The sequence below is a fragment of the Podarcis muralis genome, chromosome 4 (genome assembly GCF_964188315.1).
Source record: "Podarcis muralis chromosome 4, rPodMur119.hap1.1, whole genome shotgun sequence".
Taxonomy (NCBI): domain Eukaryota; kingdom Metazoa; phylum Chordata; class Lepidosauria; order Squamata; family Lacertidae; genus Podarcis; species Podarcis muralis.
This window is the reverse complement of record NC_135658.1, coordinates 39076304-39103447: the sequence shown is the minus strand read 5'-3', so window position 1 is coordinate 39103447 and position 27144 is coordinate 39076304. Positions and strand designations below refer to the sequence as shown.

Genomic DNA, 27144 nt, shown 5'->3' with positions numbered 1-27144 from the left:
AGAAGGAGAGCCCACCACCTCCCAAGGGAGACTTTCCCACTGTCAAATAGCTCTTACTGTCAGAAAGTTTTCCTGTATGTTTAGTCGGAATCTCCTTTCTTGTAACTTGAAGCCACTGGTTCAAGTCCTACCCTCTAGAGCAGGATCCTTCTCCAGCATCCTGTTCTCACAGTGGCCAACCAGACGCTTTCAGGAAACCCACAAGCAAGACAGCAGCATCCCCACCCTCATGGGGCATCCAGCAACTGGCATCAGAAGCATTCTTGCCTCTGGCCATGAAGGCATCACTTCCACCATGTCCTTGGATTCCATGGATCCACCATACCCAGTAAGGTTCTCAAGGATGCTGTTGCTGTATTTCCAAAAAAACAAAATTAAAAACTGGGTGTGTGGCTGGCCTGCTTGGGATGTGCCTGCTGGGTGTGTGGGTGGCCTGGGATTCTTTAAATAAACATTTCTTCTGTGTTTCACCTTCCTTTCCAGGGCTAAGAATATATTGGATGAAGCACCCATTAAGCCAGTTTAGCAACAGCAAACATTCATACCAGGCCTAAAATAAATATAGGATTGTTTGGCTCATTCAGCCTTTCCTGTGTTAGGTCAGCCCATTCATTTCTTCTAGGTATAGCACAGGCTTGTCCAACTTCCAAGAGACTGAGATCTACTCCCGCTATAAAAAAAGCTGGCGGTGATCTACCCACTGGATTGACCAAAGTTGTTGGGCTTTTCTTAGAAAGTCGAAGTTGTTGAGCTTTTTGGGGGAGCTCAAAGTTGTTGTTTTTTGGGGGGGAGTGGAAGCAGTCCCCCGATCTACCGTGATCTACCACAGGCACCCCACGATCTACCAGTAGATAGCAATCTACCTGTTGGCCATCCCTGGTATAGCGGATCTGGACATATAGCACCTGGTTGAAGCTGCAGGTTTGGTGCCCCCCCCTTACTGGGATCATCCTCATCAGCATCACAGCCCATGTTAGAGCTCAAAGTTAGGCACATTCTTCTCATTGGTATCAAACCCTGCAAAACATATTCTCCCTCCTTGCCTCTTGGAACAATTAAATCAGACCCTGGCTTTGCTCTACAGAAAGCCTTGTGTTTCTCTCTTTACAGAGCAAGTCTTTTTCCAGATTGTTTTTTCCTCCTGATTTATTTTTATTTTTAGAAGAGCAAATTATTTCACCAGTAGAGTGGAGAAGAAGATTGCCGAGGTGCAAGAGAGCAAGTTCAATAAGACACAAGTACAGAAGGTAACAAACTGCAAATAAATACAGAAAAACAGTCTTTGCATAGTTCAGAAACGAACATCACAGGGCATCAATGTGCTGTGCGAAGTGGTACACATCAAGCACACAGGTCCACATTTCAGGTTGAAAGGTTGCAGCTGGAAAAAGAAATCCAAAAATCTTAGAAGGGAAAACTTAGAAGCAGATTTTTTTTTCCTTTTTAGCATGAACATTAACTAGCTATATTTTTCTTCCCCAGTCAGGCCATGCTGTAGATTGTGTGAGTGCGTGTTTAAAGGTGGAGAATGTGACCTATATGATCTGTCTTGGCATGCCGTATCCCGTCATCCCAGACTGAGACGCTCCCTTGTTGCTCCCCATTTGGAGACCGATGACATTCTGTCCTTGACGAAGCTGCTCTTCCGAAAACCCTCGCCGGTTCTTTTGTGCTTTCCTGTGAAGAAGAATTTGTAAATGTGACAAGCCTGAAGTTAGTTCTCATTTGCACATCGCTTTGAGCACTTAGGTGGATTGGTGAAGCAGATCAAAAGTGGTACTGTACATGTTCTGGGCTTTAATTCCTCGCATTCATTTTCCTTAAAAAGGAACACAGGTACAGTAAGTGCTGTAGCTCTCATCCAGAGGACAGCAAAGGGCAAAGCAAGTGGGGCATGATCAGAGAAAGACTCCTACTAGAGCAGCCTTCCTCCTGCCTGGTGTCCTCCAGATGTTTTCAATTGGACTACAAATCCCATCGTCCCTGACTATTGTGCCACTGCTGAGTCCCAACGTATCTGGAAGGCAGCAGACTGGGGAAGGCTGTTCTAGAGTTTAGACAGCTTCTGATCCTTCTTAGAAAGGTTCCCATCCACCCTAAAGATCAGAAAACTAGATCTCCTGGGTTTGCTGCTGTTGATGCATTAGCTATGCCCACAAAATAGAGGGGGAAAATCTTTTAGCATGGCCAAATCAATATAACGCTTTCCCAATGGCTGAGGTCTTAAGTAATCTGGCCACCATCCAGCAAAACACTTAAGTGGATGCCCAAATGATCTGCTAGATTAAGGCAAGAATGTTGAAGACTGAGCACCATTGTCCCAGGAGCTGGTGTTACAAAATCCATAAAATGCCAACTCTGCAATGAGTTGTCCAGAAAAGCTGGCTCTCTTACACTGGTGTATACTTGCTTTTTTATTTTTTTAAAAGGGTTTCATTGCAGGTTCTGGATGATTTAGTCACAGCTGCCAATTAATTTGCACAAATCGGATAATAAAGTTATACAACAAAACTTTGAGGAGAGGCTCCATTTTTAAAAGCACACAGCATGCAATACATTTATTTGATTATGAATACAAATGTCTTTGGAATTATCCTAGGGGGATGAAACTGCTTATCAGAATTTGAAAAAGGGCCTCGTGTGCCATAATTCTAGCAGCCTTTTCATGACAATCTTTCATAGCACTCTTCCTTCATTCCACCCCCAACATTCAGTCAGCCAGCCTCTGGAGTATCGCCTCCTCCTGCTGGTTTCACATATGAATACAGTGGGAAATAATTTAGAAATTTATTTAGAAGTTTAGAATCATCTGTGGACAATTAGATGACTATATTATGTGATGCAATGGGTCAGTTAATGTAGGGTTGCCATATGTTCGGAATTTCCCAGATGTAGCCGGGATTCAGCAGACTGTAACAGCGCCCAGGCAGAAATGACTTAAATGTCCAGAAAAATCCAGATGTATTGCAACCCATGTTGGAAATGTAGATTTTGGTGAATTTCCCTAAAAATACCTCAAAAACTTCTCCTTTTTTTGAGATTTTGCTAAAAAATAATCCTGCCCACAGAAGCCCCTGGATGGGCTTGAACCACCAACCTTCTGGTTAACCCATTAACTAGGGTTGCCATATTTCAAAAAAAATGGCCAAAGTTGTGGAGCTTTCTTTTAGCAAAATCTCAAAAAAAAAAAAAAGAGGGTCCAGCAAATCTGGACATTATGAATTCAGCAAACGGTGAATTTGGTGCTGATTGACACATTTAGTCTACACCCAAAACATGGTCCCAGGGGATCCAGGGAAGAGCTATAGATCCTTACCTGTGAAACCAGGCTGGATCCCCTCTATAGCATCCGTCATCCCTTGTGACGGCTTCGCTGCCCAAAGCCATTAAAGTTCTTTGTACAGCAGCCATGTCCTTCCCTAGAAAGGCAGAGGAAGAGAGAGATTCTTTACTGCTACGTTGTTCGGTTGTAGTTTTGACAGTACTGTAGACACCAGTTCAATCCCAGAAATCCCCAAGGCTTTGTTATCCCATTATGTTTTCTGTTTCTCTTCTGGTCTCATGGGCACCATCAGGGTTTCCCTCACCCAGAACCGCTGCTTCTTTCACCTTGCAAACTGTGGCATGGTTTGCAGTTGACACTGGGGTAGTTCTGCAATTCCCCCCAATACAGTGCAGTTTGGGGTGTTATTTTCACCAATATATACATTCCCCCCAACACTTTACACTAGTGTGCACATCTCTGTGAATGCTACCTGACATTGTAAAATTTGGAGAAGTGTGAATTTTGGAGGATGAATTGTTTTTGGAATTAGATAAGTTTGCCTCTGAAGGTGAATTGAATCAAATTTCTCCTTCATCCCTAATTCCTAAAGCTATGAATACTGAAGTCTGGGCCTGACCATTCTGTGTATATCTCTGTATACAGCACACTTAACTTAGGACAGGCCTTCTCTGCTTATGCCTCACACTTTGCTCCATGTCCAGTGAACTCATTGCCCTTCCACTACCAGTCAGATCCCTTCCTTGTGTCAAGACAAGACCCTACACTGATCCCTCAGTCTCCCCATTTTAGCAAGCCAATCCTTCCACATAAAAATGCTTCCCTTTGCAAAGCCGAGTCTTAGTCTGCATCTCCACCATACATCTCAAGCTGTATCACACCTCTTTAAACAACCATGCCTCTCCCAAAGAATCTTGGATCCTGTCTTTTGTTAAAGGTCTGAGAGTTGTTAGGAGACCCCTGTTCCCTTCACAGAGCTAAGATTCCCGAAGAGGTTTAAGAGTCAAACCCTCTTCCCAAGGAACTCTGTATAGTGCAGATGGGGCCTTAAATTGACCTAATTGCAGAGAGACTGATGCGTGACCCCACTTAACCTCAAATCTAAAGTGGCACAACAATATTGAAAACCATGGAGCGCAGCATGTGGAAAGAGAAATCACTGCTGGAGCTACTGCAGGGGAAAGTGACTGTGTTTATTGTGGAAATAGGCTGCCACTGATTTCATACCAATCCTTGTTAGAAACATCATTCAACTCATTAATCTTCACAGCAGTCCCAAAGTAAATCAGCTTTGCTATCTTCATTTAACAAAGGCAGGGCGATGGTCTGGGGCAACAGAAAGAGGCAGCATTACAGTAGGAGGTGAGGGCCATTGATGGCTATATTCTGCAGCCACACAATGCTTCCAAATATCAGTGTCCCATTTTAAGCAGGCTATCCTGGATCACAGAAGCCAATCCTGGCTTCAGTTTGGATCCTGGAATATCTCGTTTTTTGGTCCAGCGCTCTGGCACAAGGATGCTCTGGTGCAACCCTGCTGACGATCGCCAGAGCGTCAGATTGGAAGTCATTTTACCAATAATTGGTTAATTAGATTATATGATTTATGCTGTACTTGTGAGGTTCTGTTCTGTTATTGTTATTTACTGTTTGCAAGCAGTTTGAGGATTTGTTTGAATCGAAAACAGCATAGAAATACAATCAATTGATCAATTAGGCTGGTGTGGGAGCCAAGAGTCTGAGCTTTAAACTGGGAAGGTGTCTTAGATCAAATCTCACCCCAACCATAAATTCCTAAGTGATTTCTTAATCTCAGCCTCAAACTGAATCCCCACTCAGCCATGAAGCTCGCTGGGTGAGCTTGGGCTGGTCACCGTCTCTCAGCCTAACCTACCTCACAGGGTTGTTGTAGGGATGAAATGGGAAGGAAGAGACCCATGTAGACCACCTTGAGCTCCTTGGAAGAAAGTGTGGTGTATAAATGTAATAAACACAAACACAAAACACGTACCAGAAATATGGAGGGGAGAGCATCATAGCAACAAGCTCCTCATTCCATCCAACACATCTTCTATTGTTGAATGAACAGGAGCACAGATGCTTTAATGAACACACAGAGTGGAGCCTGCACCCACAAACATACCCATATTTTAAACTCCTGCAAATGGCCCAAGCAGAAGCCTTTTCCAGCCCTGCATTCTGTTATAGCACATTGCAAATCATGGCTTGAAAATGGCTGTCCCAAGTAGTTGATCTCAGTACAGTGCAGGAACTCAGAACGATAGATCAACAAATGATGAATAAATACATCCAGGATCTTCAAGTTCTGTTCTAAGCTTTTCTTACAGGGCTGGGGGACCTGTGACTCTCCAGACATGGCTGGACTGCAGCTATCATCATCTGCTGATGCTTGGCCATGCTGACTGGGGCTTATGGGAGCTGGCACCAACCACTATAGGGAGGGCTACAGATTCCCTACCCTGTTCTATAATTAGGTAAAGGTAAAGGGACCCCTGACTGTTAGGTCCAGTCGTGGATGACTCTGGGGTTGCGGCGCTCATCTCGCTCTATAGACCGAGGGAGCCAGCATACTGCTTCCAGGTCATGTGGCTAGCATGACTAAGCTGCTTCTGGTGAACCAGAGCAGCGCATGGAAACACCATTTACCTTCCCACCAGAGCAGTACCTATTTATCTACTTGCACTTTGATGTGCTTTCGAACTGCTAGGTGGGCAGGAGCAGGGACCGAGCAACGGGAGCTCACCCCGTTGCAGGGACTCAAATCGCCGACCTTCTGATTGGTAAGCCCAAGGCTCAGTGGTTTAGACCACAGTGCCACCTGTGTGCCTTATAGTAATTATAATTAAGGATAGGCAAATCCATCAATTTTAGCTCTCCCATTTACCCGTTTTCTGAATCTTAAATTCAGTTCTCTACATTCTGTGTCCATTTGCTCAGCCAGGCTCAACTGACATTAAGTTCCCAACCTTGGCTCAGTCAAAGATATGCGGGCGTAACTTGCCCGTCCCAAATGAGGTGAAGCTCACTGATCTGAGGCCAGTGTAAGTCCCCCAAAAGAGACACTCTAAGGTCATGGTAGAGGAAGCACCAGAGAGAGCAGACCAAGGCTGGATCCTAAGCCTGTTCCACTCAGTCATGTAATCAGCAACCTAGCACAGAACAGAGTTTTAATGGCTCCCCTCTGCCAGGGTTTGTCAGAGTAGCAGCAGCAGCCCCAATGCTGAATGCAGTCTGGGTATTGTGCTACTTTATGTGAGCTTATTTTACACCTGCATGTTTTTCACCAGCTTCCTATAGGATTACTCCCTATCTTACCCCATGGAGGCAAAAGGGAAATGAGAGGGTGGGCCATATGTCTTACTTTACAGAACACAATCCTCTCTTTGAGGAGGTCCACGTTTGGTCCAAGTTCAGCTTACAGATAATGATCCTACACGAAGGGAGGAGAGCAGCGTCCTTGAAGTTTCTCATCAAGATTTAGCACCTGGACCAAGCAGGCAAAGGGGTCACCTATTTTAGTATTGCATTTCTGTGTAAATTATAGTCATTATTTGCAAATACATATAAATTAGCACATGCAATTGGCCTTTGGGGGGGGGGCAATGTGTAAGTAAGCCCAAGAAAGGACTTCAGCCACAGGAAGAAGAGCTTGCTTCAGCCTTCTCCCCTGAGAGCTAGTAGCCACATTCTTCAGGGCTTTCAGCTGATGCTGTCTCAAGCCTTCCTGGCCATTATCGTCATTACATATCTATAAAAGGACCATGGATGCAAAAGTCACAGTAAATGGGTTAGACGAGCCTGCAGGCTCATAATCTAATTTAAAACACAGAATGAACAGAAAGGAGGGGAAGTGGATGGTTTGTTGATTGCTACATAGGACTAAGAAATAGAAAATAATCAAAACCAAAGAAAACAGAAGAATGAGTTGGTTGTGAAAACTGATTTGTGTTTTTGTCTTGAATCATGTACACAGATTAGACAGCTGCTGCATGCATGCTTTTGCTTACACAGGGATTAGCTCCATGTGAGAAAAATATCATTCGTGAAAAGATTTTAACATGGCTACTTTTCTGGAAGGTGCATATATGTAGACACCCAGTAGAGGTTCTGGGAAACAACTCATTGTGTAAAGTGGATTCAAATCATCACATGGGTTGACGCTAACTCTAGTCCTCCAAAGAGAGAGAGAGTTTTAGGAAGGGAAAACAAATCAAAGATGAAGGGAAATTGTTGAATCAGATTGTGAAAATGAAAGATGTTGCAATCTTGTGCTCAGAAAACAAGCAAAACACTAGTGGCCAAAACACTGCATCCCCTCCTTGCACCCCACTGACTGGGGTTGAAATGAACAGAGATGTCCCTCTGCCCAGCTAAGCCAGCCTCCTATCACCTGCTGGATGTGTCAGCTGGTGGGTAGGCCGCTGGCAAAATTCCTGCTGGTGGGAGCCAGTGGAAAGCCTTAAAAGAAGGCATTCCGTGGGTGACTGACAGAGACTGAGCCAGTGTGGACCCTGGATGGATTGGACCCTGAGCTGATTCCATTGCTGTCCTGCAATGGCTTAGGACCTGATCGCTGCACCAACTCCCAGACTGCTTCAGTGATCTGCCTGCTCCCCACCCACTGTGCATTACAGGACTACAACTACAGATGTGGTGGTGGTTTCGCTGCTCCATACAACCCCACTGGCAAAGGGAAGGGGGGTTTGGATTGCAGCCTAAATCACAAATGACTCTGAATCCTATCTCCTAACCCAAAATTCTGACCAAAGCTTAAAGTGTTAGCAAAATTTAGTTCAAGAATTCTCTATATGCTGTACATGACTACGTACAACTCTCTTCCTTTGAGTTTCTGAGTTATAATATGATCATACAGTTGGGCAAACATCTTCAAAATGCACACATGTTGTTCATGGTAGGAACACATGATGCTGCCTTCTATTGAGTCAGATCCATTGACCCATCTTGCTTAATATTGGCTGCACTGACTGGCAACAGCTCTCCAGGGTTTCAAACAAGAAGTCTTTCCCAGCTCATATCTGAAGATGCTGAGGACTGAACTCAGAACTTTCTACATGCAAAGCAGTTGATCTACAACAGAGCTATGGGCCTTCCAGAAAGTGATGGACAACATGCTTAACAGTTTGAGCTTGATATTGGCAAGAAGAGGATTAGTGGTTGATCTATAAGTTGTTAAAAGAAGTCCTGTACTTTGCTAGTGGATATTTCCTGTGTGAGTATGAACATTCAAGGTTACTAGATGTCCCCTGGCATTTAGGAGCATGCTTTAACTCCAGAGCATAACAGCAGCATAGAAATGAGACCGTGTTCCTTATTTCAGAAACATTGTGGACCATGCTGACTGGGGCTGATGGGAATTGGAATTCAACAATGGAGGGCCATAGTCTCCCTATCTTTGGCCTAAATGCTAGCTGTGAATTGCCCCATCTTCCAGCGATGGAGTAAGACCATGTAGATTTGGGGTTCCGGTCCAGGTCCAGGCCCGGCCCAATCCAACAGTTTGCCCTGACTAGGTTACTTTAGATAACCGCCTCACTCAAGCATGAAAATGGACACTGTTGTGGGAATACTGTTCATAGTGAAAATTGGATATTAACACAGTTTCTGTTGAACCTTCTATAGAAACTACCCTTTCTCTTAGATTTGATAGGTTTCCATCAAAGTGATACATTTTTCAGTTATGGATTAGTACAAAAGATGTCATAAACTCCTGAAAAAAAATATAAAATCTCTCAGAGAAGATAACAAGCTGGGGAAAACATGGCTGTGACACAACAGAAACAGAAGAGAAAGATAATGACATCAGGGAATTTCCACCCTAGAGACGCGCATGATTAGCATCAGTCTAAGTAGTGTAATATAAAGAAGGCAATTGTCCCTTCAATAAAAGCTCATATAAATGGATATTGGTACCTTCCCATAAATCCACTGTCTGGAAAATATCTGTTGTTCGTATTCCATAGATTTCTGCCGCTTTCAAGAATTGGGAAATTTGCTCCATTTGCTTGAAAGCCATCTTTGATTCTGTGATCTTTGGAATGGGTTCTTTCCCCTTGGGATGTAAACTGTTTATTAACTTGCACAGCAGCTGGGAGATTAAAGATAGAAGCAGAAATGAAGAGGGGGGAAAATCAATTAGTTCCAGCTGACTAAAGACAACATGTACACGCTATTGAGTTTATGGTGTGGGTGCTCTGGTGCCACTCACGGAAGGAAATCTTCTCAAAAATCAAATCAAATAACAACTGAGAATAATTCTGAATGTGTTAGAAGCAAGTAAGTTTTTTTTAAAAAAATGCAAGCCAAAGCTTCCATTTCTGCAGCTGGACCAAACATGCATGGATGTACTCAGGCGGACAAAATCAAATCATTCGCTAAAGGTTACATAACAATTGACAGTTGTGTGGGAGAGCAAAACGGTAGCTGGAGTCCAACTGTAAGTGTTTCCATTTGGTATACTGTTAAAAACACAATGACAGAGGCTCAATAATTTGCCATGTCTTATATCTCCAGGGCAAAGGACAGCATCTTTGTGCTTATTTGGTTAAAAAAAATAAAAATCCAACATGTCATTTAAAGTCTTCAGGATGTTTACAAAAACAGATCAGGAATGTAGCATAAGCACATTTTACTTTTTCTTTTCTTTTTAAAACCAACACTGACTGGTTTCTAAAGAAGATAAACCTGGTATTAAAAGCTCAGCTAAAAAAAAAAAAAGCAAATCTGTTCTTCTTCTAATTGTCAGAGAAATAGTTACCGAATTATATAATCTGCCCATCTGTCTCTATGCACATATACTGGCTATTGTTTCTAAAACCTCCTGATCATAATAAGCAATTGTTTTAAATATTTTAATTGTCCTAAAAGAGAAAAACAGTTTAGAAATGAAATTGATACTCTTGGTAAAATGTAAAGTTAAATTCCAATCCCTAAGTATTACTTTGTTACCTAATGATTTCTACAGGGTTTATATGGAAGTATGGTTGTTGCCGGGGGTGGGGGGGTAGGGAAACACTGTCCAAGGTAATTGATTAGCTTTCTCCAAAGGAGCTGCGGAGGGCAAAAGTTAAGGAGCAAATCTTAAAGCACACATTATTATTGATGCAACATCAGACTATTACTTACTGTTCCATCCATTAACCATTTCTGGAAATGTTGCCTTCCTGGAGGGGGATGCTCTGTGTTTTCACCACACTGTATGATAATCCAGTCCACCAGCCGACTCTCCAGTTCTGTGTCATATTTCTGTTCGATCTTTTCCTGGACTTCTCGGCTTAAACCATAGCTGGGTCCTCTGTTGGCCATCTCTAGGAAGAAGAAAAACCACTTTATTTAATTTGCAAGAGGTGCAAAGTGCTGAGCATCTATTACCCAGCATCTATTCTGAACATCCTGGAAAGGGATTACTACAATCCCAAATGCATTACCAAAAAATCAAAATCAAAAGCCTCCTAAATTGTGATGCCAGTAAAGGGTTTGTGTGTGCTTGCATGAAATCATCAAAGCTGACATTTCGGCTGCAAGTGAAATTTCTGTCGTTGCTAGGAAGAGATGTAAGCATTTCATATTAACATTGCAATTGCCAGCAAATCCAAAGGAATTAAAAGCAAAAAGAAGGCCAAAAAGAAAAAAGGTCTATTACAGGACAACTTGGAATAGCCTTTCAGTGACGCAGGTGATCTGGTGATTTTCAGCAGTGATCTGGGTCCAGAAATGCGGAGACCATCGAAGCAAGAAATGCTGGTAAAATTTATGAAGAGTCGAAGGCTGCTGCGATGCTCTGCTGCTCCTGGAACTGCTGCTGTGGGAGCATCGTGATCTGAAGAAGGCTGTATTGATTTGATTTTCCTCACAGATGAGGGGGGTCAAAGCAGGGGCGTTGCTAAGAGCTATTAAAGAGGCCCTCCTACTCTGTCATGGCCAGAAAAGGATCCCTATTCATCTCAATCCTCTGCAGCCTGCTCCTCTGCACACACTTCGGCTGCTGTCACTCCTTGTTTTCTAGGCTTTGGTACTCACTTCTATGTTCTTATGCTGCAGCCGTTGTCATGGTGCCCAAGAAGATTGCTATTAAAAATACTCTCCCGATTACATCCGCTCGCTGTTGGCTTCTTTAAACCCAAGACAAACCTGCAGAAAATGCATGGAACAGAGCCCGTAAAACAGCAGCAAAGATTGTCAATAAACAGCAAAAATCACCAGCGCAAATTCAAAGAAGGTAACTTTTCTAATCTGCTTGAATGGAAATAAGAAAGCTAAGGAGCTAAATGCCATCTCAGAGGAGGACAGAGTTCCCCATCCTCCACCCCAATTCCCTGCAATGCAGTGCTGGACAGAATATTCCACATTCTTCAAAAGTCTAGAACTTTTCCAGTTCTGACTAAGCAAGCTTTGACATATGCAGAGCTGTGGGTAGCAAGCAAAAGTGCATGGTGGGTCGCAACAACACCTGTTCAGGACCAGCCCAAGATGCTTTGCTGCCTGAGCTGAGACACCAAATGGCGCTCCAACCCCGAAGGCAAGATGCACAGCACCGAAGGCCAGGACATCAAATGGACAAGTTGTTTTGGCAGCTGAGGAAGAATAGCCCACCAGCATCTCTGTCTGCAAATGTAATGGTATGATAATAGTGATTCAAGTAGCTAGCAATTTCTTTGCATTTCATGATACCTAACCTGAGGTGACCACCTCAGTTCTGCTTATCTATAGTAAAGGTAAAGGGACCCCTGACAGTTAAGACCAGTCGTGGCCGACTCTGGGGTTGCGGCGCTCATCTCGCTTTATTGGCCGAGGGAGCCGGCATACAGTCATATGGCCAGCATCCGCTTCTGGCGAACCAGAACAGCACATGGAAATGCTGTTTACCTTCCCGCCGGAGTGGTACCTATTTATCTACTTGCACTTTGACGTGCTTTCGAACTGCTAGGTTGGCAGGAGCTGGGACTGAGCAATGGGAGCTCACCCCGTTGCAGGGATTCGAACCGCCAACCTTCTGATCAGCAAGTCCTAGGCTCTGTGGTTTAACCCACAGTGCCACCCGCGTCCTGCTTATCTATAGTACCAGCTCATTATTCAATTGCCTTTGACAACACCATGGGTTGTGCCTGCTGAACTTAGACCAGAGGATCTCATTCTATTGCTTGCATTGCAGGCATTACACCAACTTCACACCAAAATGTTGGCTTGTACTGGTTCAGATGAAAGCTTGGGGAATGATGCTTTGAAGGCTCCCATATATGTTTTGAAAGCTCCTGCCGTGCAAAATTAGCAAAGGGAGAACTCTTCCCCACAACATCCATTTTGTAGGTATGTGAGTGTGTTTTCCTCCATTGCATATGGGGAAAGCATTCAGATATCCAGTCCTGAAGCGAAGGACAAGGCAGCACCTCCTTTTCAATTACAGAAGCCCACCAACTTGGCAATTGAAGCTCTGTCCTTCAACAGAAGGAAAACGTCAGCATCTTCAGGAGAAATGGTTGGGGGTTTCCACTTCTACACAAACACAGCATCTGCCATTGAGATGACTCAGCTGTCTCACTCTGCCTAATGGTAGGGCTGGTCCTGAGTCCAGCAAAAGGTTCGTCACATGAGTATGCCGATCATGTTTCCTTCTCCCTCCTTTCCATGCCACTAGAGAGAACTGCCGTCATCTATTTCATATATAGTCATTCTATGTTGCATCTTTTCAGATTTGCAGCCAAGCCTGTTCCATACATTCCCGACAGTTCAGATGCTCAAGACGTGAGCTCTCTGGTTTATATAATTCTCGGACTCTCCTGGCTTGACTTGAATACATGAAAAATTCAGTGGGTGACCTCATTTCCCTGCAAGATTTTCATATTGTGTACTGGTATGTATTTATTTTTAAATAAGTCGCCTGAAAAAATTTCTTATGTAACTCAGCTCTCTTAGAGCTCATCCTACTGCACACACAGCATGCTGTTTGTGATAAAGAAATGAGGCATCTGTGGAATTTTTTTTTTTTTTAAGTACTGCCTCAATCGTGTACAAACAGCTAGGTTGCATATACTGATAAAATTCATTTTTTTTGTTCTGGAAAAGAAAGCTATGAAGAGGGTCTATTATTCTACTATCCCTGTAATACAAAAGGGATTTTAATGCACTGCATTTCCTTTGAATTAATTCATACAACTCTATATAACATGGCAGTGGAAGGTTATTTGTTCTTTGTCACTTCGGATCCACTTCCAACAGGATGAGTCATACTGTAAAGATTGTAGTCAACAAATGAATAGCCATCTTTTATGTTGTGAACTGCCCTGTGATCTTTGGGTGAAGGGTGGTATACAAATTTAATAGATAAATAAATATACTTACTATAAGCATTTGGAAGGTCCACGCCTCAGTGGTAGAGTTCCTTGCATGCAATAAGTCCCGAGTTCAATCCTTGCCATGTCCAGGTAGGGCCTAAAACGCTAGAGAGCCACTTGCTTTCCGTGTAGAGAACACTGAGCTAGATGGACCAGTGGTCAGACTCAGTATAAGAGTTTCCTATGTTCAAGGAAAGAGCACTCTCTCTTGGTGGGGAGGGCTCCATAGCATGTGTGGAGGACCTTTGACCCTCCAAAAGTTCTGAATTATTAACTCCAGGCAGCTGCAGGAAGCAGGGCCAACAGCCAGGGAGGATGAGATTTGTAGTTCTTTAACCAGTGCTGATGCTAAGTGGAGGGTGGAGCCTCTGCAAATCAATGTTCCAAGCTGAAATGCTACTTTCTTTTCCTTTCAAGGCCAGACATACTGAATGTGTACTTTAAAAAAGAAGAAGGAAACAGAACGTGACTTTTATAAAAGTGGCTGTATATTGGTGACAGGGGAAGAAAAGAAGAATTCTGAATTCTGGCATACTTGAATAAAAATTAAACAATTCTGGCAATGCACACAAAAAACGGTACTCTAATGTAGATAAGCACGGTATGTTTTACAGTTAGCATGTGCTTATTTCATAGTCACTCTTTCCTCATGCAGTGCATAATCAAAATCAGCCATTGAAAACTGTTCCCATGGGTACACAATGGGCACTATTTTCTGCTTAGTAGACAGATGGAGACAGCGCAAACAACAGATGCAATATAGTCCAATATAGTTTTATTGAAAAATTGGGCTTCAGACAAGCCGTTCATGTCAAGAGTTTTTCAGTAAGACCAGAAGGATTGTTCAGACATCTTAGTGCCCACAGTCAAATATGCATCTTTGAAACCCATTGATGATATCACATCACATGCACTTTCAAGAACTGTGTCTTCTTTAATACAAAGGCAGGATGGTATAGTGAATGTCACCAGGTCACAGGAAATTATGTAGGCAGAATTAGCATAGAAATTACAGGGCAGGAAGCAGGTCAAGATCTGAGAACACCCCCCCCCCCCGCCCCGGAGGTGCTATGAATAGCAGTTGTACAATTCCTAAAGTTAGGGTGAGTTAAAACAAAAAACAAAAAAACACCAGGCTTTTGAAATGATAAATATTTTCCTCCTATTTTTTTGGGGGGGGGGGAGCATCTTAAAATGTAGGAGAAAACATGGTGGAAAATGGCACTGGTAAATACACATGGCCAATATACACAGAAGTAAACTGGCACACTTGAACCCCAAATGCATTGGTTTCAAATTCACAAGGGCCACCTGATTATATAAGCTGCTACAGCATAAAACTGCATAGACAAGAAAACGAGACAGTTGCAAGCTGATGCCTGAAAAACAAAGAACGCCACCTATTTCCCCATATTGATTGTGGTACCATGAGTCAGCAACCAGCCTTGTCCCGAGTCTTCCAAAGGACATGGTAAGAGGCCATGTGGTCCAGCTGGTGATTCCTCCTGATTCCCTTGGAAACTGAGCAGGCATTACAGTGATCTAGTATCTTAAAGATAAAAAGCCAGTGGGGACTTGGATGTGTAAATCAAGGGAAATGAAAAATGTTACTGCTTCACACTCCGCTAAAACCAACACAGTAAATTCAAAATATGGGTTTTGCTCCATAGAGCCCCATTAAATACACCCTGTGGCCTAGGTATGGTTTTAAGGCTTTTTGACTGCCATTGTTTCTTTGAACAGCAGGCACACCCATGCCCAATCATGAACTGCTTTTGCAAGTCTCCTCAGTTTCAGAAAGGGGTTGCCATATGGTACAGCAGACAGCCGTTGAAGAACAAAGACGGAGCCCAGATGCCCCTCACGTGTGCAGAACTCTCAGTCACCAGACAAAGCTATGAATATCTGCATGACTGATTTCATCAGGCACCTAGATTTATTTCTTAGATTTATTAGTTGCTTGTTACCTTCCATGGTCTACAAGCAATTTACATATAAAAGCATAAGTGTATGTACATTATACCAATGAAATTCATATAAAATACTAACATTCTCAAACACCACACACACACCAAAAAACCAAATGCCCCATAAGTGTCACTGGAAGCTTTGGCAGCATGTTAACAGCAGAACAAAATCAGCTCAGTCCATCAAAATTTCTTGATTGGGAAACTAGGCTGATACAGCCTAGAATAGCATTGGCTTCTTTTTTTACTGCTGCATCATTAGTTTGTGGTCTACTAAGATCACAATTGTAATTTTTAGGGACGCGGGTGGCGCTGTGGGTAAAAGCCTCAGCGCCTAGGGCTTGCCGATCGAAAGGTCGGTGGTTCGAATCCCCGCGGCGGGGTGCGCTCCCGTTGTTCGGTCCCAGCGCCTGCCAACCTAGCAGTTCGAAAGCACCCCCGGGTGCAAGTAGATAAATAGGGACCGCTTACTAGCGGGAAGGTAAACGGCGTTTCCATGTGCTGCGCTGGCTCGCCAGATGCAGCTTGTCACGCTGGCCACGTGACCCGGAAGTGTCTCCGGACAGCGCTGGCCCCCGGCCTCTTGAGTGAGATGGGCGCACAACCCTAGAGTCTGTCAAGACTGGCCCGTACGGGCAGGGGTACCTTTACCTTTACCTTAAGATCACTAGATCCTTTTCATATGTACTACTGGAAAGCCAGGTGTCCTACCTAAGTGTAAAACCTTTCATTTGTCACTACTGAAATTCATTTTGTTAGTTTTGGCGCAGTTCTCCAATCTGTTTGGGTCAACCTGAATCCTGTTTCTGTCTCCAGCAGCAGTGGCTACTCCACTGAGTTTGGTATCATCAATATGAGAATACTATGTTTAAAATAAGAACTCTTAAACTCCAAATTTTAAAACAATAAAAGAAGTACAATGGTTGCGGCAGAATATAGAAACTGAGCTGAGCATCTATGAAATATACATTGCATCTCAATCAGCCTTCTAACTGTTCAAATCAAATTCCACCCATTTCCCCATACACGTTCCCAGCTTATTTCGTTCATGACAGCTGGGGCTGTTTTATTTCCCAGACAAATCTGTAAGGGGGGGGACAATAATGAAGAGTTTTAGTACTACAAACCTAATCAAACCTGTCACAGCAAGAGGCATTTCAAATTAATTGAAACCTGGCGATTAGAAGAGGATTGTCTTTATTGACCATGAATGTTAAAAGAAATTTAACACTGAAGTTGTGAGAAATGTCTGCTCTTAAAGTCATCTTCCTTTGCTCAGATGTAGAAAAAAAATTCAAACAGATAATTCATTTCTATTTTAAGTATAGATGTCCTAAAACAAGTCACTAATGGCCAATTTTTCAAATCACACAGCAGAAGGAACTATAGCTTTCGACATGATGACATCTGAGGTGAGGTCAAAACAGCATCAGTTTCATTCCAGCTGTTTTAATGACTGAAAGGAAGGCATCACACTCCTTTTTGCTTCTGCTTCTTGAAACTACTGTTTCACAGCATGTCTGATCCTGGGTCAAAAGGCTGTAATAATTGGGTTTACACAACAGCTTTTACATGCTCCATATACATTGCCCTCATTTCCTGCTTATGTGCATTTCTCAGGCAACTGGTTGGCCACGGTAGAGAAAAGGATGCTGAATTCAATAGGCCTTTGATGAAGTCCAACAGGGATCTCACATTCCTCTCTCACTAATACAAAGTAAAGCAAGCTAGTATTATGCCACTAGTTTATATAAGGATATGATTGTGAGGTAGCAGCTTCCTCCAAAAACTGACTCATAGATGTGAAGTATCACCTTTTTAGCTACTGCACAACACTGGGATCATTACACAAGGATTCTTAAAAGTCATGTTAATTCAAAATGCATTTTTAATTTCAAGCTTTATTTCTAATGAAGAAAAGAATATATTCAGCAGTTATTGACTGCAGTAAGCTTTGACCATGTCCACTCTCATATTCGCTGGGATGAAATGCCAGCTGGTTTCTTCACTCCTAGAATTGTCTCTTGCACCTTTTCAATAAACATTTATGTAGTTTTATGAAAAAAAATTGTCCAATTTTGCTTCACTGTCCTCTCCCCTTCCCCTGCTGTAGTCGTTTGGATTATAAAGCTGCAGGGAAGAACTATTGAATCTAAACCACTTTAGGATCTGAATTTCCTGAAGGAGCTGATATATAGGCAAGCAAAAATCAACATACTATCAGGAGGATAAGATTAGATCTACACCTTTGGAACATGGTGATTTGGTTACTCAGTAACATTTTATAGTGGAATAAGCAACCAGTGCTGCCTCGGTTTGCCACTGAACTTGCTTCCAAGAGAAGTATGAAAAGCACAGCCATACTCCAGGCCCGTAGTAAGTGATCAGCTGACCTTTTTCTTACTATTGGTTCAATGGTCCAGTCATGAGCATTACATATACACTACGAAGGGCATTCCACTCCTTTACACTCTGCACCAGAGTAAATTTTAGCATGGCTATTCGACAAATCCAGAAAAGCTACTATGAAAATTGTAAGCATGTTGTAAGTCATGGAGGAAAGAAATTCAGAGGACAAAGTCCTGCAATGGTTTAGCTGCTTGAGGAGTAAAACATCCCACTCAAAACTCTTTATAGATAAGCCATTCAATTGTCTTGTTGGATAGTGTCATATATTGTATAAAAACACACTTCAGAACAGCATCTCTTTTTTATTATTAAACGTATTGAATAATTGCATAAGAATGTTAATGAAGAGCTACTTTTTGTCACTACAGTTCAATTCAGGTTATAGTTTAGGCAGCGTCATTTAATTCCTTTCAAAGTCCATTTGGTGGATTAATTTCTAGCACCTAAAACAAGTTTCTACTACACATGCACTTCCATATATATGGCATTTCTTTTAGTACAAATTTGAGATAACTGTTTTATCATTGACTTTCTATAGTATGGGACCATTCTCTATGCTCCAACCTCTCACCAGCACAAGTAGGGGTGGAGATACACAACAGCAAAATAGAAGAGACCAAGAGCTGATACTAAATCTACCCAAATTGAAAAAGGCAACTCTTCAATTGCATAAAGGGCTATGATAAAAGGCTTTTTCTTGTACCTCAGAAGTATTAACTGGCTGTAGCCCAATGTAGAAATTATCAGCGACAGTTTTCATATCAAGTACTCAGAAATAATAATAATAAATGTCCTCAGATGTATTTATGCAATATTCTTGATTACAGGAAGGTACAATGTCAACCAGAAAACTACAGGTGCACTACAAACTTATGCTTATGGTTATTCGACAGGTTCAAACTCAGGTCACCCAGGCTTGTGTTGACATGTAGCATCACATTCTCAAGTTGAAAAACTACATTTGCAACCTTGCAATTAAAGGCATCCTCCTCCCTAGAGATGTGAAATGCTGTGCTGCGAATCCTTAAGGTGTACCACTGAACTCCAATTGCTGAAGAGTCTCAGCGGGAATAGCACCTTCTGAGATGGTAGGGTTTCCACATGTAAGAACTTAATGTAAGATCTGGTTAAATGCTGCAAAACAAACCACACCATAATTTAGAACTTATTCAGGAAAAGTTTTACTTTTCTGCATTTCACACACTGGTAAAATCCAGTAAAGCGGCCCTCTGTGTGCACAGGGAGCATATCCTTTGAAGAAATGCCATACAGTCAGGGCAATTCTACCTGCAATAACCAGCAACATGAACCAACTGTTAAGGTTTTCAATTATAACCAAGAATTACAACAGAATAGGTCATCCCACATTTGAACCTTTAGTTGCATGATCTAGTAATACTGCCTTTCTGCTGCAGAAATGTGGCTTCAAGCATAAATCTTTTAATATTATAATGAACTTTATATATAAAAAAATTATTAGAAATGAATGATAAAAGACCTGTTTCCCCTCACCTAAGAAAGGATACGTTGTGTAGTCAAAAACCAAGAACTGTGAGAAATGTTAACCTTAGGATTCAATGGTGAATGGCTTCCTCAAGACTACATGTCTAACAGTATTCTCTAGTAACAATCTTATAACTAGCACAGAGCAATTCCTATAACAGAATTTTATTTGCAAACTAGGTCTTCTGTTTTGGAAAGCCTGACGATCCTCACCACTGGCAAATGGAAGCATTGACAACCACAAGATCAGGCTTGTGAAATTACACAAAAGTCCACATTACAAATCTGATCTTCTTTGGCAGACTACCCACAGAAGTTTATCAAAAAGGAACAGAAATCTTTGACTTGTTTACATGTAAAGCACACTTAAATACTAGGCACTACACACAGCTGGAATCAAGCCCCATTCACTGTAATTTCCGGTTGTGTTTAGGCTTCTGAACGTGAAATTCCCCCAACACATGTTCCTTCTTTGGTGGAAAGATAATTGTTTTTGCTTTTCCTTTGGTGACTGAGTTGAAAAATAATAAGGAACAGTTCCAGTGGCATGTAACTCCTTTATAGGAAGTACATCAATAATTGAAACCCATTTTAAATAATTCAATATTAAGCATGCTTTCTCCTTACATTCTCTCTACACTATGAAAACCAGGTGCATTCATTCATGCTAGAAATAACAAACATTGCACATATATTTCAGTTACATTTCTAGAAAGTTTGACTTGTCAAGTTATATTTCACAACTCAAGTGGGAAAACTTTACAATGCATATTTATTTTTAAGGTGTACAAAAGGGTGAAAAAGTCACACCGTACTGCAAGTAGTAATCATTGGCACAAAAATACCTGGGTACAAAAATATAGGAAATGTATGTTGCATAAAAGGGTCAGTGGTGATTTGCATTGAGCAGAAGGGTTTAAACAGCAGCATTTTCTTCACATTATTATTTGTGCAAATGCATCGTTAAGAATATTTACAAAAAAAGAGAGGAAAACTAAGCAAGGAAACCATGGTAGGGCTCCAAGTGCATCTAGCTGACCAGTTACCCTCTGAAATGTCCTGCTGCCCCGACTGAGCAACAGAGCCCATGTAAACTTCCTCTGCTTCTCTCATTAGGGAATTCATGCTAAGTGCTGAGCTCCTCAATTAAGTCTTCCACTGTGTATATGATAAGTTTGATATCTTCCTTCTCTTTCATCCGATGGTGACCAGCTTTGCGGAGAATAATATCCACATCTGTGCTAACAACACGTTCTGCAATCTTCATAGAAGTCTCCCACGGGACATCCTCATCTTTTATGCCATGGATAAGCCTCACAGGACATTTTATGGGAAGAGGGCTAGTTAACACACAGTGATTTTCTGCTTCCTGGATGAGTCCATATGGCACCGAATAAACCCCTTCTTCGTTGTGCTTGGTTGGCACCTTCCATTCACCTTTTTCTTCAATTTCCTTTTTTAGCTAGGAAGTAAAAACATATATCTATCTATATATATCTATTACAAACTAAACTCACAAGGCAGGACCTGAAAGTCACTCGCCATCCTAAGGTGAGTTTCTCCAAGTGTTAACTGATATCAGCACCTCACCATCACATAATTATGGACCTGCATCATCAAAGGAACACCAAGAGTAGGAGAGGAAGTTCAAAACAAATCTTTTTCACAGCTGGGATAGGCCACATGTAAAGTAGTGCTTTTATCAAGTAAATAATTGTTACAAGCTCAACCTGCTGTTATGTACCAGTTAAGAAAAAGGGCTACAAAAAAACTAGGAAGGACAAAGCTTGATTCTGCTGTCAATGCACTATGAAGATTCTTCAGTTATCAATACATCCAAAAACCATTTTCAGGACTTGTCACACCAAGCACCAGCAGAAGAAATAAAACTCAAAGCAGAATATTCAAGTGAAGGTGCAAAGGACCAGATCTATTCTTAATAATTCCCACTGTGATCTAGTTGGGAAAGTTAACAAGTTACAATCTGCAACAGTTGGAAAGTGAACAAACCCAGATTCTTAGACAGAGTTTAGATAATGTTATTCATCAGCTTTATAGAGATGTTAAATAGCTTAGGAGATCAGGAAAGCCTTATTAGTCCTCCTTACCTCTACAGGAAGCTGTTGATAAGTTGATACTAGATAGTCTGCCGCTGCAGCTACTCCAACTAGTGCAGCCACCTTCTCTGGACGAGCAATTGCAGCATGAAGCATCAACCATCCGCCCAAACTGGAACCAACTAAAATCTTAATGTGAGACCAGTATTAGTTAGTTTATTGCGAGCTCATTAATCAACTGCGCCACTATAAACAAAAAGGGTCAGGAGATAAAGCCACTTTAAGTGCTATGAGGACTGTCCAAGAGAATATGAACACCAGTTGACATGGCAAGCACATTTGCAGCTGTTATTACTTAGCATAGTTCTTGGGTGGTTTAAATATGTTGGCTCTATTGCTCTAAACATATTTTAAAATTTTATTTTAGAGCTGTGCACATGCTTAAATATGCTCTCAAATGAACTTTTTAAAAAAGCAGTTTTACTCAATTGTCTCATGAACAACAATCATTCAGCAAATGTTATCAACCAGAAGCCAATTCCCAGCAGCATTGTGCAAATCTGGGAACGTGAGCGATATCCAGTTAGACTATAGGTAGGCAAACTAAGGCCCGGGGGCTGGATCTGGCCCAATTGCCTTCTAAATCCAGCCCGCAGATGGTCTGGGAATCAGCGTATTTTTACATGAGTAGAATGTGTCCTTTTATTTAAAATGCATCTCTGGGTTATTTGTGGGGCATAGGAATACGTTCATTTATTTTTTCCCCAAAATATAGTCCGGCCACCCACAAGGTCTGAGGGACAGTGGACCAGCCCCCTGCTAAAAAAGTATGCTGACCCTTGAGTTAGACAGTTCCTCCAGTGCAAGGAGTTTTAGCTGTGACATGCAACTTCCCGCTCTCTCCTCGGGTGCTCCCTAAATCTGTTGTAGGGATGATTTCCTCTCCCTGGGGCATATTTATAAGGCATGCAGGGAGAGGGGAAACTCCTTGCACTAGTGGAACTGTTTAGTTGCATATGTTTGCTTCTTTGAACGTTACACAGGCTGAAAACATATTCAACAACTTTTATTCACAAAAGAGGGCTTGGACTACATTCACAGGGGCTGCCAACCTTTTCGGAACTGTGGGGATATTTAGGCACCACAAACCCTGCACAACCAATTCTACTGGCTACAGCAGAAACCTTTTTTTTAAAGGGGGGAGCTTAATTTCAGGAAGCAGAACACCACACTAGCAACCCCTGTACTTGTACCTGAGAGAAATTTTTATGCTAGGTTTAAAAATAAAGACATAGTCAACCTGTGGTCCTTGTGTGAGTTCATCCAATACCGAAAGTACATCCTTCCGCCACTTTCCCAACGTACATTCTTTAACATCGCCTTCTGAACTTCCACAGCCTCTATAGTCAAACCTGTGAAATTAGGCAAGAGAGGGATCTCAATAAAAGCATAAAGGTAAAGGTAAAGGTACCCCTGCCCGTACGGGCCAGTCTTGACAGACTCTAGGGTTGTGCGCCCATCTCACTCAAGAGGCCGGGGGCCAGCGCTGTCCGGAGACACTTCCGGGTCACGTGGCCAGCGTGACATCGCTGCTCTGGCGAGCCAGAGCCGCACACGGAAATGCCGTTTACCTTCCTGCTAGTAAGCGATCCCTATTTATCTACTTGCACCCGGGGGTGCTTTCGAACTGGTAGGTTGGCAGGCGCTGGGACCGAACAACGGGAGCGCACCCCGCCGCGGGGATTCGAACCACCGACCTTTCAATCGGCAAGCCTTAGGCGCTGAGGCTTTTACCCACAGCGCCACCCGCGTCCCCTAATAAAAGCATAGCTTTGCACAAATGACACTCAATAGGGCCACAAAATGAAAAGTCTGGAAAACATTAACAATACAAAGAGCTGGAATACATTTCATTAACATTTACAGAAGGTTCAGAATAATAATAATAATTTATCAATGTAATTTATTGAACGGTGTTTGCATTTAATTAGCATATACTTCTAAGACATACCTTACAAAAGCATGGCCCACTGATTTGCAGAAGTCTTCGAGTGCAAGTGCCTTGTTACCATTCATATTTGAAAGAAAACCTGAGAGGAAGACAACTCCAGGATTCTTGCCTTTCAGCTTGTGATAGGCTAGGTTTGGATTATCAGGACGGCTAAGAAAACTGTGTGAGGATTTGTGTCTGCAACCTAAACAGAAGACATTTCTAAGCCATGTATGTTTTGCCTATTGACAGTATTGATACATATCATTTGGAAAAGCTAGCAGTGGTCTGATGTCAGCTGCCTAACAGTCCTATCTGCAACTTTTCACTATTATTGTTTTCAAAGTAAAAAACAAAAACAAATCGAGACCAGAATGTGCAACACACATATCATATGCAAACATTGTCATCTATTGAGGTAGATATTCATAGAAATAAGAATCACATGAATGTTTTAAAATTATATGCATTGATTTGACAAACACTATACAACGAATTAACGCATATACAGAAAATAAACAAACCATTATTTTTTAAATTTACCTTCCACACATCCATCAACATCAGGGTGGATTTGATTTAAATCAAATTGATTTAAATCACGATTTTAATCATGATTTAAATCACTAGTCAGTAAGACTACTTAAATCTTTTCTTTTTTTACAGAAAAACTCATTTTTACTGGTATACAGTGGTATCTCTGGATATGAACGGGATCCGTTCCAGAGCCCCGTTCGCATCCTGAAATGAATGCAACCCGCGTCTGCGCGTCGCGATTTGCCGCTTCCATGCATGACGTCATTTTGAGCGTCTGCGCATGCGGTGAAACCCAGAAGTAATGCATTCCGTTACTTCCGTGTCGCGGCGGAGCCTATGTGGTGGCAGGAGCCTATAGGCACAAAGGAAGGCCTCTGTGGGCACTCGCAGGCACCCTAGCGGTGATCCCTATTCCAAGGGCACACCCAAAGCTGAAGCTGCATCTGGTACGCAGGCTGAGACCCTACCTGCCTGCAGACTGTCTCACTAGTGGTACATGCTCTAGTTAGCTCCTGCTTGGACTACTGCAATGTGCTCTACATGGGGCTGCCTTTGAAGGTGACCCAGAAACTACAATTAATCCAGAATGTGGCAGCTAGACTGATGACTGGGAGTGGCTGCCAAGACCATTTAACACCGGTCCTGAAAGACCTACACTGGTTCCCAGTACCTTTCCAGGCACAATTCAAGGTGTTGGTGCTGACCTTTAAAGCCCTAAACGACCTCGGCGCAGTATACCCAAAGGAGTGTCTCCACCCCCATCGTTCAGTCCGGACACTGAGGTCCAGCTCTAAGGGCTTTCTGGTGTTTCCTTCACTGCGAGATGTTAGGTTGCAGGGAACCAGGCAGAGGGTCTTCTTGGTAGTGGTGCCCGCCCTGTGGAACGCCCTCCCATCAGATGTCAAGGAAATAAACAACTATCTGACTTTTAGAAGACATCTGAAGGCAGCCCTGTTTAGGGAAGTTTCAAATGTGTGATGTTTTATTCTGTTTTCAAGCTGTTGGCAGCCACCCAGAGTGGTGGGGAAACCCAACCAGATGGGCAGGGTACAAATAATAAATTATAATTATTATAGCCATCTTCTGAAGCTAAGCAGGTCCGGGTCTTCTGGCCTGTGCTTCGAAATGATACTACTTGAGAAGAACCTTGTTACTTCAAAAAAGCTTGCATCAACCTTATGGTAGAGTGTGATTTCTTGGGCAGGAGGAAGGGAGGCTTTGTCTGCCCCAGGGCTACACTGCAATTCCAGGGACTCACATGTCCTTGTGAAAACAAAACAGTGCGGTGGGAATTGGGTGTGGCCAACTGTCTCACACAATGCGAGTAGCCACACAGAAATGACACAACAGTGTTCAATCTGGAGTGACTTTCTTTAAAGCCTCATGGCTGCCCACTTCTCTTTCTCTTCCTACCTTTTTCTCACCACAAGGGCAGCCTTTGTAGTCCGCCTCTGGCTGGGCAGGCACGAGGCAGTGATAGCCATCAATTTGGGTGGCTTAAAAAAAAGGCCGAATTCATGGCAGAGAGGACCACTGGCGGCCACGATGGCTACTATAGCTGTCAACGTTTCCCTTTTTTTAAGGGAAATTCCCTTATTCCGAACAGGATTCCTCGCAATAAAAGGGAGAAGTTGACAGCTATGATGGCTACTGTTTGGAGCCAGAGGCGCTTCTGAATCCTGCTCGCTGGCTTCCCTCCGGGGTACCTGGGCGGCCACCGTGAGAGAGGATGCCCGACTAGGCGGGCCATTTCCTGACCCAGCAAGGACGTGGATGGGGGGGGGGGGGATTGGCGGCCCGCCAGTTGCCGGACTACAACTCCCATGATCCTTCGCCACAGGGCTGAGGGGAAATGGAGTCCGACAACACCTGGAGCCTCGGCAGGAACCCACGGGAAGAAGAAGAGGCGGCGGAGGAGGAGGCGGAATGGCGCTTCCATCGCGCTACCGTCCGGCCGAGCCACGCCCCCTCGCACTTACCCGGCAGCTGAGGGAAGCCCACCAGCGCCGTCGCTCGAGCGGCCTCTGGGCCCCAGCAGCGGCGGCGGCGGCTCTCCCGCCACAGGACTCTCGCCGCCCCCGCCATCGCCCTCCAGCGCAGACACGCGAGCCAGCGCACGCCCCTTCCCCTCGGGCCGCTCGGCGAGGATGCGAGTGCGCATGCGCCTAGCCAGGAAGTGGTGGGTGGAGCCTGTCGGTTTTAGACTACGCATGCTCGAAAAGCCCGCGGGGGGGGGGGGGAGTTCTGTGGGAAGCGCGGCAAAGGCGCGCTAAGGTGAGGAGAGCCGCTGGGAAGTGGAAGCTGAGCTTGGAAGCGGGCAGGATTTTGCTGTCCGTCTTCATGACTGCTCGCAGTGAGAACCTTACGGGCGGGGTAAAAATGAACACTTGAGAGGGAATGGGAGGGAAGTTTGGGGTTGGGCTGGATGATCTTTGGGGACCCTTTTGAAAACCAGTTCTATGGAAACTGCCCGTTGCTGCTTCCTCGCCGTCAAACCCCGGTGACACTAGTTACGGTGTATTAGATTGTCCCAAATAATAACACAATAACCGGCCTATTACGAAGCTGATGTAAACTTATTTATTTCTTTATACATTTATTTTTGCTTTCCCCTCCCAGTCTCACCTCCCTATGGGGAATCTTATGCAGGCCCCGAGGGTGGTTTAATTATTTTTAACTCATTTCCCTACTCTATGGACGGATGCTTTGGGGTTAGGGAGGGAAAAGTACACCTTTCCCCCAGAGCAGTATAGTTAGTCTGCACTGACTCAGAGAGGCTCTTCAGGGATTTAGGCAGGGAAAATTCCCAGCCCTATGTGATGATGCTGGGGGTTGAACCTGTGAGCTTCTGTGTGAACTACACAGCCTCTCCCCAGTTAGGACGCAGTTCCCCCACATTCGTGTTCAGACATCCAACTTATCATTAGCCTTAGATCCTGCAAGTTGTAGGAGACTAGCTCAGGTTTGGGACTAGCTCAGCCTTGGGAGGTTTTAGTGGCAGCAATGGGTGCTGCTGGGCCTGCATGGC

The 27144-nt window shown here is 43.3% G+C and overlaps 1 protein-coding gene across 5 annotated transcripts; it reads right to left on the bottom strand.

The window, feature by feature from the left end:
* Positions 1-1128: 1128 nt before the first annotated feature.
* LOC114595916 (transgelin-3) lies at positions 1129-26264 on the bottom strand. 5 transcript variants are annotated; one of them, XM_028726759.2, is made up of 8 exons: positions 26096-26264; positions 23601-23784; positions 22890-23001; positions 21641-21778; positions 10448-10627; positions 9236-9410; positions 3317-3419; positions 1129-1677 (listed from the first exon to the last, which is right to left on the bottom strand). In XM_028726759.2, exons 1-8 carry the CDS (start codon positions 26199-26201, stop codon positions 1536-1538), a joined length of 1140 nt encoding a protein of 379 aa, XP_028582592.2. In that variant the 5' UTR covers positions 26202-26264; the 3' UTR covers positions 1129-1535. The 5 variants fall into 5 exon arrangements, with proteins under 5 accessions (XP_028582592.2, XP_028582590.1, XP_077783341.1 ...); XM_028726757.2 differs by lacking the exons at positions 21641-21778; positions 22890-23001; positions 23601-23784; positions 26096-26264 and adding exons at positions 11342-11452; positions 13661-14091 and having other exon boundaries at positions 10448-10629; XM_077927215.1 differs by lacking the exons at positions 21641-21778; positions 22890-23001; positions 23601-23784; positions 26096-26264 and adding an exon at positions 13661-14088 and having other exon boundaries at positions 10448-10629.
* Positions 26265-27144: the final 880 nt, after the last annotated feature.

Bases quoted from the DNA above. Each gene is read 5' to 3' on its own strand.
- LOC114595916 (XM_028726759.2), bottom strand. From the start codon at position 26,201: ATGGCGGGGGCGGCGAGAGTCCTGTGGCGGGAGAGCCGCCGCCGCCGC. The intron at 23,002-23,600 runs GTATGTCTTAGA...CTAATTTCACAG, and splicing joins GTGGGCCATGCTTTTGTAAG to GTTTGACTATAGAGGCTGTG. The intron at 9,411-10,447 runs GTAAGTAATAGT...TTAATCTCCCAG, and splicing joins AATGGTTAATGGATGGAACA to CTGCTGTGCAAGTTAATAAA.